At 39.6% G+C, this 16424-nt stretch overlaps 1 protein-coding gene across 3 annotated transcripts in view; it reads right to left on the bottom strand.

The window, feature by feature from the left end:
• The window catches only part of TTC28 (tetratricopeptide repeat domain 28), a 583146-nt gene that overhangs the window by 257534 nt on the left and 309188 nt on the right, over positions 1–16424 (bottom strand). For all 3 annotated transcript variants that reach the window (XM_037052403.1, XM_037052402.1, XM_037052404.1), the window contains one exon: positions 15710–15840. In XM_037052403.1, the coding sequence (XP_036908298.1) occupies positions 15710–15840 (131 nt within the window). The remainder of the gene's footprint in view (positions 1–15709; positions 15841–16424) is intronic.

Genomic DNA, 16424 nt, shown 5'->3' on the forward strand with positions numbered 1-16424 from the left:
TGCTCTGCCCAGAAAAACTATCATTTAGAATCAGAGGGCAGATAAAGAGTTTCCCAGACAAGAAAAAACTAAAGGAGTTCATCATCACCAAACCATTATTATACGAAATATTAAAGTGACTCAAGGAAAAAAAAGATCAAAACTATGAACAATAAAGTGGCAAAAATACAAATCTATCAACAACTGAATCTAAAAAACTAAGCAAACAATAAGAACAGAGACAGAATTATAGATACAGAGACATTTTGATAGCTGTCAGGTGGGGTGGGGGAGGGGGAGAATGGGGATTAAGAAGAACAAATAGGTAGTTACAGAACAGCCATGGGGATGTAAAGTACAGCATAGGAAATGGAGTCACCAAAGAAGTTACATACATGCATGACACATGTCACACACATGGTGAGGGGACTGCCTAAGGAAGTGGGGGTGCTGGCTGGAGAGGGGAAAAGGGGGTAAATATAGGACAACTGTAATAGCACAATCAATAAAATTAATTAAAATAAAAATTAAAAAAATTTTAAAACATCCATTCCTCTAACACAAATACTTGTTCTGGGTTTCTGTGAGAATAACATAAAAATGTATAAGAAAATAAGAATTTTTTTTTCCTTTGCTCTGGGGCTTTTTTTTTAAAAGACTTTATTCATTTATCTTTAGAGGGGAAGGAGAGGGAGAGAAACATCAATGTATGGTTGCCTTTTGTGCATCCCCTGCTGGGAGTTGGCCTGCAGGGAACCAGCCTGCAACCCAGACATGTGCCCTGACTGGGAATTGAACCATGATCCTCTGGTTTGCAGGCCCGCGCAGAAAATAAGAAATTTATTTGTAAATAGTAAACATTAATCACATATACATAATTTTTTATCACTGGTCATCATTTAAGTGAGTGGGAATCAGTTAATATTCTACAAACTGTACCATCATCGAGAAAATACTTAACTAATTAAGGATCTTTAGAAGTAAAGTGTCATATTCAATCACAAAAGAAAATAATTCTTAAATATAATGAAAAAACAATTCACTGTTGAATTGGAAGTCTATTTCTATAGGATTCCTATTTCTTAGGATAAAATCAGCTGTGGCGATTTCAAATAAGTTGCACAAAAAGTACTATTTCCATGAGATCGAGTCTTACCCACTGCCCTGGCCTACCACCTGTTGGCAAGGAAGAGGCAGCTGACCACAGCCACAGCTGTAAGACCAGGCCACTGGCCACACAAAGAAGAGGAGCATCCCCACCTTCACGGAGGCAGAGACCATCAGACCGCCGATGCTCCCCTCCGCACACACCACCCAACTGTCCTGCAAGGCCAGTGAGGTGCAGTGACGCAGTCTCTGACATTTATTAAACAGGCCTCACGCACACACGGACATTCTGCTGTGATGCTGCGCCAGAACATCCTCTGTATGTGCAGCAGGAAGCCGAAGGGAGCTGTGGTGTGCTTTTGTTTTCTTGGGGTGGGAGGTGGTGGAAGTGGTTCAGGCATCGGTTTCTACCAAGCAGTCTGATCACTGGAATTAACTGCTTATCACTCTTTTGCCACCAAATTCGCTTTCATTTTTCTAACATTTGATGCTGAAGAATTACAAAAATACAGAAATGTTGAAAGAATTATACAGTGATACCTATATATCCACATCAAGATACTGCAATCATAACATTTTAACAAATGTACTTTATCACATATCTACACACATTTTCATCAACCCATCTGTCATTACACAATTTAAAGTAAATTTCAGATATTAGTGTACTTTCTTCCTAAATACTACAGCGTGTCTATCACTAACTAGAATTCAATATTTACTTTTTTATTAAAAATTTACATATAGTGAAATGCATAAAGTTTAAATGTTACCATTTGATGGGTTGTGACAAAAGCATACACCCATGCATCCAACATATATTAAGAGATAAAACACTCCCCATCACCCTAGAAATTCCATCTATATCTCTTCCCGGGATATACTGCAATCCTGGCCCCGACATCTGCCCAAAGGCAACAACCACTGACCTGATTGTTTTCACCACAGATCAGTTTTGTTGTTCTAGAACTTGTTGCTAATGGACTCATAAAACATGGGCTCTTTTATGCTTGTATTTTTTCACACAGTCTCGTGTTTTCTAGGTTCACTCATGTTGCTGCGTGCCCCTTGCAGTTTATATGCCCATTCTTCCACTGAGGGGCACATCAGCTCCTCTCGGACTCTGAGACTATGAATAAAACGCTGTGAGCACCTTTGTGCGAGTCACTCTGTGGACTCACGTTCTCCGTTTCTGAGCAAACATCCAGGGGTGGACCTGCCAGGCCACAAGGCCAGTGTAGGTTTCCATTTTAAAGAAACTGCAAGGCCTTTTCCTAAAGTGGTTTATAACACTTAACATTTCCAACAATATATGAAAATCAAATGTATTAATTACATCCATATACACCAGATCTGCTATTATTTCTGCTTCTAACAGTCATTTGCATATCAAACAAATTATGAAAAAACAATGTAAAAGTAGCCTTTTATATTTTCCACCATATTTATTATTTATGATTATTTACTTAGTTTATATTGTTCCTTTTCTCCTGAAGATCTGAGTTTCCATTTCATATCATTTTCCATCAGCCTGAAAATCTTCCCTTGGCACTTCTCACAGTGCAGGTCTGTGGATAATTTTCTTCGTTTTGACTTATCTTAAAGTGTCTTTATTTTGCTGTCATTCATGAAAACTATTTTTGCTGGTTATTGAATTCTAGGTTAACAGATGTTCTCAGTTCCTCTTGCGGCGTTCTGAAAACTCCGTGGTGCTGTGCTCTGGTCTCCACCGTTTCTCCTAAGAAATGGGCCCTCACCCGTTTTGTCGCTCACTCTGTGATGTCACTGTCCCCTGGTCACTTTCAAGGTTTTCTTTTTTAAATACTTGGTTTATAGCAGTTTCACTATAAAGTACACAGGTATGGTTTCCTTTTTATTTATTCTGCTCGAGATTAGTTGAGTTTTTAGAATCTGTACATTTATTTTTTACTAAATTTAGAAAAATTTCAGCCATTATTTCTATAAATATTTTTCCATTATTTTCTTTATCTTGCCTTTTTGCAAAATATATGTAAAACCCATTGATATTGCCCCCAATACACTGAGGTTCTGTTAATTTTTTTCAATCTATTTTTTCTATGATATTTAGAACATATAATGTCCACTGACCTATTTTCAATTTTATGCCTCTTCTCTGTTATCTCAAATATTCTATCAAACCCATATAGTAAATATTTTTATTTCAGGGTTCAGATTTGTCAGTGCTAAAATTTTTATTTTACATCCATTACTTTCTTATAAAATAATTTCTATCCCTCTGTTAAGATTATCTACTTATTCATTCATTATGAGCATTTTTACTTTCCATATTTGAACATAATTATAACTCTTTCATAACCCTTACCCATGAATTCCAACATCTGAATTCACCCAATTCTCTTGGGGGTGGCCTTATTGAGTGCTTTTCTCTTGAATACGAATCATTTTCTGGTTTCATCATATGTATAAAAATTTGGAACTATATACTGGTCATTGTGAATGATACATTGTAGACACTCAGGGCTTTGTTATATTTTTCCAGAGAGCATCAACTTTTTTTTTTTTTTTGCAGACAGTTAACGCCAATGAACTCAAACACCAAGCCAGTCCCCTGAAGTGAGCAGCAGCTGAAATCCAGTTCTTTCAGCTTTTTGGAATATGCCCTCAAATGCTTACTTCAGGGGTTACCCAGAGATCTGGTCAAAACCTATAGAACTTGGGGCTCCCCTACGTAGCTCTCCCCTTCCCAGGATTTGCTCCTCACTTTCTGGTTGCTACTATGAGCCCAAACTTTGTCCTCTGATTCCACAACCAATAAAACTACAAGTTTCTATACATACTTTAATAACACTGTAAGATCTGGTGCTGGCACTGTGGTAAATAAAGACATTTATTTAAAAAACAGATAATTCATCTAGTGTTATTCCAAGTGTTAAATTCTCCTCCAAATTCTGCCTGCTTTGGGTTACCCTTCAGCTTGTAGTTGTTGTATGTGGCTGGGCTGAAATGATCTACTTTGCCATCATTTGAAGCAGAACCTTCCCTCTTTCCTTTTGTATCTAAAAAGAACATAAAAGATTCTAGGATAAACAGCAGATACTATGAAAAAGTGAAGGAGGTCTATGATTGACAATGATGCACTTTTGCCTTCTGATTAATTTAAAGATTAGAGCTACAAGAGACTCTAGAAGCACTTATTCAACAGAACTGATACAATAAATTTTTTCTGTGCTGTCCAATATGGCAGCCACAAGACACATGGGCTATTGAGCTTTTAAAATGTGGTTATTGTGACTGAAGAACTGAATTTATTTTCTTTAATTCTAACTAATTTAAAGTAACCACACATGGCTAAGGGCTACTGCACTGGGCAATACCACTCCAAGGATCGTGTGATCTGGTGTTCCTGTTTACAGATGATGCACCCGCAACCAAGAGGTCTGCCCATAACATATTCCTGGTAGTGGTAAAAGAAGGATTCAGATTTAGATCTCCCAATTCCTAGTCTCAAGTTCCTTCTATTCTGTAGAGGAAGAGACTACCATACGCTGTGGCTGAAAGAGACAACCAAAAATGTAACTGGTAGTGATGATAAAACAGAACTGGAAAAAATGGAACAGCTGAGGGCAACATGATATGTAAACATATCATGCATTACATATACAGCAGTTACTTGTTAACTGCAGGGGGTACGTTCCAAGATCCCCAGGGGATGCTTGAAACTGCACATATTGCTAAACACTACATATGTTTCTTCCTATACCAGGTCTGTCCAGAAAAAGCCCAGCCATTGTTAAATAATGAGAATGGTTTGCAAAACATCAATGTAACCTGGCAGCCAAGAAGAGTGGAATGGACTGCACATGTGTGAACAATGATGACTTCGCTGTACTAGTTAGTATGAGGTGGTAGATACCATTGAGTGACCATGTGTACTGTGTGGCCATTGCATTCAAAATGACTGAGCTAGTAGAGCAATGAATCTGCGTTGAATTTTGTGTTAAGCTGGAACATTCCTCTGTGGAAAACTATTTGGATGATTCAGAAGGCTGCAGCTATGGGCAATTGGTGATGGGCAGCTTCATCACAGCAATGAACCTGCTCATGCATCATGTCTTGTGCAGAGCTTTTTGGCAAAATATCAAATCACCCAGGTGACTCAGCCCCGCTACAGCCCAGATTAGGCACTGTGACTTCTGGCTTTTCCCCAAACTAAAACCACCTCTGAAAAGGAAGAATTTCAGAGCATTGATGAGATTCAGGAAAACATGACAGGGCAGCTGATGGCAATTGGGAAATCTGTGTGAGGTCCCAAGGTGCCTACTTTGAAGGGGGTAGAGGTGTCATTGTCCTCTGTACAATACTTCTTGTGTCTTATATCATCTTCCATAAATGTTTCTATTTTTCATATTATATGGCTGGATACCTTCTGGACTGGCAGAACATATGTACATATCGATCATAAAGTTTGATTTATAAATTAGGCACAATAAGAGATTAAAGACAATAACTAATAATGACATAGAACAATGATAATCTATTGTATACGTGACTGTGGTCTTCCAAAAATATCTTATTGTACTGCATTCACCCTTCTCCTTGTAATGATGTGAGATGACAAAATTCTTTATTACATTGAGAACTTTCCACTTGCCACTTAAAGGAAGCACTTTATGGCTTCTTTTTGGCATATTCAAATTACCAGCATCACTACTCTTATGCTTTGGCAACATTATTAAATAAAATAAGGGTTACCTGGACATAACTGCTATACTACAACAGTCGATCTGATAACCAAAACAACTACTAAGTGATAACAGGTAGTTAATGTGTACACTGGACAAAGGGCTGACTCACACCCCAGGCAGGACAAAGCAGGAAGGTGCGAGATTTCACCACACTAGTTACAATGGCATGCTATTCAAAACTCATTATTTATTTCTAGAATTTTCCATTTAGTATTTGTGGACCACTGTTGACCACAGTTAAAGAAGCCATGGAAAGCAAACCAACAGTTAAGGATGCACTACTGCACACACACATGTTCACCAGGTAATAACTATTTTATCAGTAGGAAAAAGAGAGCATTCCATTACCCATTACAAGCCCAAAAGGTCTGGCTCAGCTGACATAATACAAAGTACAAAGGGCATAATCAAAAAATTGATATCCTATCTCCATTCTTCACCAGTGTCTGCTTTCCAAATCCCACAGTCTGCAGTGATTTGAAGAGCTCCAGCTTCACAATCTTGCTTCCCAAAAGCCTGCGACACACCCCACTGAGAAGGCTGTCAAGCATTCCCTTCCTGAACTTAACACTCCCCGCGAGGATATGGTTCTCGGCTAAAATGGAACGCTTTTTACCTTTTAAACCACACTCCTGTGCTGCTGAGAGTAAAACAATTATCTCACTGCATTTCTTTCCTCCCTCTCTGTCTCTCCGTCCCCGTCTCACACACACACACCCCGTCAACTTCTGTGCGGACTTCCTATTAGCACCGCTAATACAGTAATATACATGGCGCAGAAAACGTCTGCAAAAAGGTCCAAGAAAAATAGCATTGCTTTTGGAGAAAGTGCTATGGTCAGGATGATGTCATTGAAAGCCATCTAATGAATTTCCTGTAGCCACATCCTAAAGAAAATCCAGAAGGTTCAGTTTTCTCACCAAGTCAAATGGTCTTTTTTTGGGGGTCAGTAGCTTCCTGTGAACCCACAGGTGCCATATATTGAAAATGATTATGATTTAACTTTAATCTTCAAGACCAGAACAAATGAAATTGCATTTTAAAAGACAGTTTATGTGGGACGCATTATGAGAATATAAAGAGTATCCTTATGAATGTGAATTTTAGATTTTACTTATTCACAGCAACATAAGTGCAATAATGAAGAGATGAGTAAGCTTAGTTGGCATTTACTACTGGGCTTCATAAGCTTCTTCTTCAGCTCTGAGTAAAACAAAGACCACCTTTCATAAAAACCAAGGGGAGGAGCACACTCCTTACCTATGGTGAGCCTCAGGGTTTTCCCTGCAGGTCGAAAAGCATTCATCAACACTGGACTGGAACGCTACAGGAGGTTTGGAAGAAGGTTTGAGCTCCTTGAGGGCAAAAACAATGGCATATTCCCCTTTACACCCCCTGGAACACAGTGAACACCCAGTAAACATGTGCTGAGGGAATGAATTAATGACCATGAACAAGCCGTCCTCCTTTCCCTCCAGAGCTGCCAGTTACACAGTGGGGAGATGGCCAGCACTACAGACAAGTAAATAGTAAGTGAAACTGAGGTATCACTCTGGCTACGGTTTGCCTATCAATTTGGAAAAAACATCTAATATTGGTATTAAATTTTATGGATTTAGAACAGCCTATTTTTTTGGAAAATCTTTTAATCTAAAATATGTTTGGTACCTGTTCACCCAGAGGTCCCACCTGTTAGACATCACTCTAATCTAGATGTACACAAGAGATTTATACAAGGTAGTTTTCTTCCCTGAGATCATATTTGTAAAAGCAAAATAAAAAACTTCCTTGGACATTCCACCAGCAGGTGAATGGTACATCCACACTACATATCACTACACAGAAGTGTAAAAAAATGTAATTGATTTGTATATGCTGACATGAAAGGAGGTTCAACACTATATATCATATTCCAATATTTGAAAAACAAAACCATAAGAGAAAATGGGCTAGAGTCATACTGTATAATACAAACAGATTATAAACCTCCTAGGGACTTCCGGCCAAGATGGAGGTGTAGGTAGATATACTTCACCTACAGTATGGATATATCTATCCCTCTGTTAAGATTTGCACACACATGACCCAGTACAAAACCAAGGGAAAGGTATGCAACAGTTACACTGAAAACTATGAAACACTGATGGGATTTTACAAGGACTAAATACTTGGGAAAATATACCATGTTCAGGGACTATAAGATTCAAATATATTTATAGATTCAATGCTATTCCAATAAAAACTCCAGCAGGATATTTGAGTGAAGGGAGGGGGAACTATAAGCTAATTCTAACCCATATGCATATATCTGAATGTAAAGAACCTGAAATAGCCAAAGCAATCAAAGAAAAACAAAGCTGTAAGTTTACGTGATGAGATTTCCAGATACATTAAGAAGCTACAATAATCAGGCAATAATTTATTGGCATAAAGATACACAAATAGATCAAAAGCACAGAAGAGAGAATCCTTATGTACCTTATACTTGGCTTCTGACAGAAGCTGCACAGAGTGCAGCCTTGTGAATACATGGACCAACTGGGTTCTCACATGGGAGAGCACACTGAACTCTAACCCCCACCCCAAACCAAACACAAGTAAATTCCAAATAGCAACAGACCTAAGTGCAAAAGGCAAAACAATAAAGCCTCATAGGAGAATATCTTCATGACTTAGGGATACAAACATTTTCTTAAATAGGACATAAAATGTACTAACCAATGAAGAAAAAAGGATTCATAAAACGAGCTTCATTAACATTTGTATAATATTGGGTAGAAAAGTTGGAAATTGAGAAAGAGAACAGCACGGCACGTAGACATGTGAACGGACTATACAGTGAGTAGTTCGAGACAAGTAATGCAAAAAGAATCATGAAGGGCTTTGGGCTTTATGGAGGCAACAGGAAGTTGCCAACTGCTTTTAAGCAGGACAAATTTGAGAGCTAACTCAGAACTCTATAGGTGCTGATGGATTGGATAGAGTAGAAACTAGAATCAGGGCAAAGTTAGAACAGATTTCACAAATTGAAACATTTACGTACTCCAATGTGACAAGAGGTATGCAAAGCTACCTAACAACATAAACAGCACTTTGTCCAAGGGTGCTCAGTTTACTTGACTATCCGGGGGAAAACGATTTTACACTAAAATAAGCAGTGGTAGGACATAGGCATATGCCACTTTCATATGAATCATTAAATGATGACAATGATAATACCAATAATAACAATAGCATCTTTTTTGAATCCTTACTGCATCTCAGACACTGTGCTAAACAAATACCTTATATGAGCTCATTTGATTCTCACAACAAAAAGCAGTTATCATTAAAATCACTTCCTTCCTCTACACACAGACTTATTTACTTAGACACTTGTGTTTCCATATATCTTGTCTTTATTTTTTATTACAGCTTAAAAACCCCTTACATTGCTGATGACATGACTTGGTACCAATATTTAGAAAGCTGATAAAATCTAATAAATCTATACATATGTATGACTAAACACTTAACAGATATTAATGCTGACATCTATCACAGATACCTATTGTAAGAAAGTCAGTCTATAACAGAACAATTAAAATGTAAAAAATTAAAAAAAAAAGAAAGTCTATAACAGCTTTTTCATAATAGCCAAAGAATTGGAAACAACCCACATGCTCATCACACTTAGAAGAGCTACGTAGTTTTCATGGTCACATGTTACTAAGTAGCCAAGCCAAAGTTCCAGTGCAGATTTGTCTAATATCGAAGTTCATACTCTCAAACACTTGAAAGACATTATCGGGGTACAGCAGCAGTTTCAAGGTACTCTCATAGTTCCAGATAGAAGACACTTTCTCTGTGCTGCTTACAGGAGAGGGTTAAAAGGTACGAAAAGTGCTTAGAGAAGGCTACTGCAAATGACCAGGCAAAAGATGGTAGAGGAGCCAGAAAAGAGATCTCTATTGTAGAAAGAAGGAACCGAGTAACAAGCCAAACATGACAGTGAGGTGGCGGGGGCACTGGGGCAAGTGAATATAGACGTAGGTACAGATTAAGGGTTAAGTCAAGAACCCTGAATTGAAGATGGCTGTCCAAGCGGCAGTTAAATAAAGAAATATGAAGCTCAGGAGAGAAATTAGACTGATGGGGAAAAAAAGTCAGAGTCATCATATTTGCATATCAGATTCCCTGAATAAAGAACATCATCTCTAGTACAATATAATTTATGGGCTCTTCTGACAATTAATATTAGCTCACAGGAAGGGCTCTGTCGGCACCCAAAATTAATTTTGAAACCATTAAAGCAGATAGAAGGTTACTTAGAATGAAAAAAAAAATCCTATGGAGAAGGTATCACCTCCTCTATTATATATCTGAGTAACTGTATTAAGAAAAACCCTATTCCTCTTTTTTATAAAAAGATTTTATTTATTTACTTAGAGGGAGTAGAAGGGAGGAAGAAAGAGAGGGAGAGGAACATCAGTGTGAGAGAGAAACACTGATCAGTTACCCCTCCGATGAGCCCCAACCGGGGACAAGACCAGCAACCCAGGCACACACCCTGATCGGTTACCAAACCAGCGACCTTTTGCTTTGTGAGATGATGCCCAACCCACTGAGCCATGCTGGCCGGGACCCTATTCCTCTTTAAGGTAAGTGGACAAAGTGGTTTCAGGCTGCTATTTTGCTACAAGGGAATAATCTGAAAATGCATTACAGTCAAAGAAGTAAGAGGCAGAAAGATGCAGCTTCATATCCTTGCCAATCACAGCATTCACAGCATTAAGTTTTGCTTCAAAAGGCAGTTTTCCATATTTTATTTCAGTATCAAAATACAGCTGACACNGGGACCCTATTCCTCTTTAAGGTAAGTGGACAAAGTGGTTTCAGGCTGCTATTTTGCTACAAGGGAATAATCTGAAAATGCATTACAGTCAAAGAAGTAAGAGGCAGAAAGATGCAGCTTCGTATCCTTGCCAATCACAGCATTCACAGCATTAAGTTTTGCTTCAAAAGGCAGTTTTCCATATTTTATTTCAGTATCAAAATACAGCTGACACTTGAACAACCTGAGTGTGAACTTCATGGGTCCATTACGTGTGGATTTCTGCCAGTAGATACAGTCAGCACTCAGCATCCCTGAGTTTCACATCAGTGGATTCAACCACCCCTGGACCGAAAATGCTGTTTTTCTAAATCCGTAAATGGGGAGAGACAGCTGTATGTAATTCCTATGCCATTTCATATAAGGGACTTGGGGATCCACAGATTGTGGTATCCCTGGGGGTCCCTGTGGATACTGAGGGACAACTGTAGCTAAATTTGGGGGGAGCCAAAAGTTATACTTACATTTTCTATTGCACAGGAATTGGCACCCCTAACCTCATCATTGTTCAAGAATCAACTATAATGCAAAAGCGAAACCAAGGTACAATTTGAGGTCACAGATGCAATGCAAGAGTAGAATAACCATAAAAAAGTAAATTCTTTGAATTTTTTATACTGAAAAGGATATGCTTTTTAGGATGCTTTTTGTATTTTGAGAGAGTTCTCGAAGCTCTAATAACTCAGACAAATAATCCACCCAATAATTCAGACAAAAAAGTAGAAAAGAATTGCACAAAATTACAGTATGGGAGCAGATGAAATAAATTGTAATAAAGTCTTTCAGTGGTAGAACATTAAATAAAATGAAGACATGTTTAAAAATTAGTGGGACCCCCTGGCCAAGGGGCTCAGCTGGTTGGAGCATCATCGCATACACCAAAAGGTTGTGGGTTCAATTCCCAGTCAGGGCACACACCTAGGTTGCAGGTTAGATCCCCACTCAGGGAATGTACGGGAGACAAACAACCGACCTTTCTCTCTCACATCAATGGTTCTCTGTCTGTTTGTCTGTCTGTCTCTCTCTCTCTCTCAAATCAGTTAAAAAAACATATCCTCAGATGAGGATTAAAACAAACAAAAAAATTAGTGGAAAAATATTAGTCAGAAGAACAAGTTATAAAACAGTATTGTACTATGGCACAGCCAAGAGGGGGACCCAAAAAGGCATTTGGAATAGGGTCCAGAACTCGAGGTGTCCAGGAAATATTAAGACGTTCTTATCCCTCCCCCGCCACAGGTGTCAGTTGGGGAAAGGGACAAATGGAGAGGGACCATTGAGAGCTGTTTCGTACAGCAAAGGCTTTGCAGCTAACCTCTGGCATGGTCATTTAACATCTCTATAACCTTTAACTGGCTTCACAGATATGTGAAATAGCTGTGGCCATGCTCTGAGCCGGGGGATAGAAGTGACTTCCATCCAAGACATAACTGGGGGCAGGTCCCCCGAGTTATGGCGCCTGTGTGAGAGCTTGGAGATGATTGGCTCCACGCCAGAGGGCCATACAGGCCCAGACTCATAATGGCAGCCCAGTAAACTTGGAATAATACAGGAGTGCTGGCGAGTGTAGCTGATTGTAGGAAATGAGGCTGCAAAGGAAGACTGGTGCAGGGATTTAAAACCCAGACACGGCAGCCACTGGAGAAGTACCACACAGCTTTGCCAGAGTGGGGACCCCCAGAGCTTTAGTAGGGGGAACAGCCACGCAGCTTTAGCAGAGAATCGCCACTCGGCTTTGCTGGAGTTTCTACCCTACCCTCTCTGTAGCTCTGGTGAAGGAAAGAAAAGACTTTGCCTAGAAGAAGGGTGAAAGGACTCTTGCCAGTAGGCCATGAGAAGGTGCCACGTGGCTTTGGAATAATTAGAGATCCTGCCTGGACGGCGACACACCTGACAGTGCCAGCAGCCTGAAACACGGACATGTGCTTCTTTTCCTGAGTTATGGTACCCTGAATTAGGGCAGGGAGAGAAGGAAGTGCTGTGGGCGTCTGTGGGTATCCTAAAGGACTTTGATATTTTAATGGGGACATTGGGTCACTACTTTAAGTCTGTATAGCTTTAAATAAACCTTTCCTTTCTTTTTCACAAATCTCTGGCATTGAGAGATGTCTTTCCTCTGGCAGAGGACAGCCGAGCCCAGTAGGTGGTCTGGACAGTATTAGTATACTGTCTTTGGCGGGGGAAGGGGCCAGTTGTTCTATAACAGTATTACAATAGGATTTCAACTTTTGTTTGAGTAGATATAAACAATTATAACTGTATACCTGACCAAAAGATTATACCCACAATATTAATAGGATGGTAGAATTACTCTTGATTATTTTCCTGTTATTTCTTATGTAATTAAACAAAACTAACTAATAAATATTACCTTGTATAAAAACTGAGAGCCTGTAACTATACCAAATAAGATCATGAAAAAATCTGACCTTTGCTAAAGGCATGAACAATCTTATCACTCAGCAAAACATGACCGACATGCTGACCAGGGTTCAAACCCCACATGCCAATCTCTGTGTCCCGTTCAGGGGCCAGTCGGAGTTCCACCCGTCTCACAAAGCTTCCTCAAGTCTACACCAGTCTCCGTCTCCTTCAGAACGCCAGAATCCTGGCAGTGATTAAGAAAACATCATCACTTACTGCTCAGACAGTTTTAATGGTCTTGTTGTGTTAAAGCTCTGTCTCGAAGAGAACAGAAGCTCCTTAAAGAGAGTGACGCCTCACCCACCGCCTAGACCTTGAACCTCAACACAGTCCTCTGCACACCTTAGGTGCTCTATGAGCAGACATCACACTTAACTGAGTTAAATCCCAAAGACTGGTCAACTAAACCTTTGTACTAAGAAATATGTATATTACTGCAATAGTTCCCTTTAGACATTTTATGTATTCCTTTAAATTCTGAACCAATATTAACTCCAGTCTTAATACTGGTGGCTGGTTTCAGGGATATGGAAGCAAAGATTTCCAGTTAATTGCAGGCCAGAAGCAGCGCTCAGATACAACTTTTAAAAAATGAGAGAAATAACATAACATTTATCAAGAAAATTAATGGTACCTAAAATTCCAGAGAAGAGGCACACAGTGAGAGAAAAGATAAATTCTATAGGTCAGTCTAGAAATCAGATAAATATGCCTTGGGAACACAGGCTAGAGAGCAGGCAGAACACTCCAGAACGAGGCGTCTGCGGTGGTCAAGCTACTAGCAACCACAGTAGGCCAGAGTGATGGGAACAGCCAAAAGAGGGTCATAAAAATTATTTAGGTTTTGATCATCACAAACTTGGAGAAGACCATTAATTACAGTAGCTGGACACTCTCTATCTACCCCCAGAGAAGAAGGGAATAGATTTAAAAAGGAGCCTCGGGGTCTCCGACCCGCAGACAAGGAGGATTCCCCAGTAGGCAGGCTGTGAACCGCGGCGGTGGTAGTTCAGCGCAAGCCAGCAGAAGAGGGACAGAGGGCGCCTGTGCTAGGTGACTTCTAAAATGGGAAGGTTTGGGGCAGAGAGTTGGCACCAGCATTATCTCAAGGTCTCGTCCATCCTTATAATTCAATGATTTCTTCATAACATTGTACAGCAAAGGTCTACACAACCCAGAAAGGACAGGCTATAGAAAACTATACTATTAAGAAGAGGAGAGGCAGAAAAATTTCACTTCTCTTTTTTGGTACCTGTGACAATCACATGCCCCTAATTTAAAGTCTTCCTACCCTAAACAGTAGATGAGTTAATACATATATTCTAAAAGTTAGGAAAATAGAGTATAAGTAAGTCTGATCCCTCTTTTTATTCTCTTCAAGAAATCAGATCATCTGGCTGATAGAATTGTTTGTAATCTAAGAGTAAATTGTCAAAGAGAAAAGTGTTTAGGTAATTCTCTAGAGAGTCAAATTGTCAAAAGTTCATGGCCTTTAATATTCCACTTTGGTAGCTTTCAAAGACCTTTTTCTGACACCCATGGACAAGGGAAACTTTGTAGAGGTTCAGTCTTGCCCAGTGGAGATTCCAGCACAGGACATTTTCTCCCCAGTTCCTTCCTAGTGTTCTAGAGACTTCAAGATGCTGATCATTGAAATAACATAATTAATCACTATGATGTCCCATAGTGAAATTCTGGATACAAGTGTAACTAAATACATTTCCCAACATATAGATTGATTCATAAATGTATTGTTGCCTTTGCTATTAACCTTCTTTTCCTTATTAGAAGGATTCTATTAAAACTACCATTTATAGAATTCCAGTATGGAATTCTAGGTATCATGCTAGGCATTTTACATATGTTATTAATAATCGTATCACAATTGTGTATGGAATAAACTGGACTCATCATTTGCTGAAAACTCAGAGGCAAAAGGAGTTAAGTAATAACTTTCCCAAGATCCTAGAGCTAGAAAGTGCTAGAGCGGGAATTCAAAACTGGGTCTGCCTCATCCCCAAACCCCACCTCTGTCCACTCTGCAGGTCCCTTCTCATCAAGTCGCACCTACTAGATGTCAAGTCTCTGAGAATGTTTCATTTCTCTAATAAAGACGAGGGCAATATTTCTGTAGCATTACAGTTTAGGTCTCTCAATCAGACTTAATATGCATTTACCACCTTCATTAAAAATCCACCGAAGAAACAAAGTGAAGGGTTTGCAGTAATACCAGTTCATCTCAAATAAAACATAATGCATGCTCCTTTAATTTAATCAATATATCACAATGATAGAGATTTTTGCGAACTTTGCGTATGTCCACACCACAGCACATCTGATTAGCATAAGAACAAGGACCGGACCCAACTGTTAGAGGCTGCGGTCGGAAACCGTGTCTTATTGAGCTCTATACTCCGAAGGCCAACAGGCGGTAGATGTCCACCCCACACCTGGTTGTTGACGAAAGCTAGGAGCAATAATTACTCACTTCTGAAAGTAAAATTCTAAAGTACTTAAAACACTTTGAACAGCAAAACACATTCCATGCTTCAAAAATAAGTAAATAAAAGTAATTTGGGTCTGCAGATAGGCATCCTACCTCTCGGTCCTTGAGCTTCATGGCGAGCACCAGCTGATGCCTGTGGTTAGTGAGAGCCTCCCGGTAATTTCCTTTGGAGAAGAATGCAGAGCCTAGATTCCCATGAGCTCGGCATTCTCCTGTCTGGTCACCTGATTGGGTTTAAAAAAAGATAAAACTTCTCTAAGTTAGAGCATTATTTTACTATAAAATGATGATTTAAGAGCCACAGACTCGCTAGCTAAGGTTTCACTTGCCTTCTTTTGGAAAAGGCCTTTCTTCTTCTATAATACACTACGTGGGAGGTTATGGTCCTAGACCTCAGATCTCCGACTAACAACTACTAATGCTGAAACACAACTGCAGTCAGGGCCGTGAGTGTCCTGGAAATGAGAGGTTAAAAACCTTGACACAAACCAGCTGCTCTTTGAGTCACTTCATTGCTCTGCTAATGACTTTTGGTCCCAAATAACCATCAGCTTGCCGGCTCAGTCATTTGACGCCAAACCTACCGCCATATATTCCTTCTTTACGAGTATGCTGATGGTTCACCACATCCCTTCCCTTACTGCCATCCTGCAGGTCCTTGAATAATCACAGTAACGATGATCATAATTGCAAGCCACACTCGCTGTACAAGTGAGGCAATGGCAGCACACAGAGCTGAGGCAGCTTGCTGAAGGTCACGCTTACACAGAAGCCTGGCTGCAGAGTCGACACTCCTAACCACTGCACT

The sequence above is a fragment of the Sturnira hondurensis genome, unplaced genomic scaffold (genome assembly GCF_014824575.4).
Source record: "Sturnira hondurensis isolate 20B ecotype Veracruz unplaced genomic scaffold, ASM1482457v3 Scaffold0007406, whole genome shotgun sequence".
Classification (NCBI taxonomy): Eukaryota; Metazoa; Chordata; class Mammalia; order Chiroptera; family Phyllostomidae; genus Sturnira; species Sturnira hondurensis.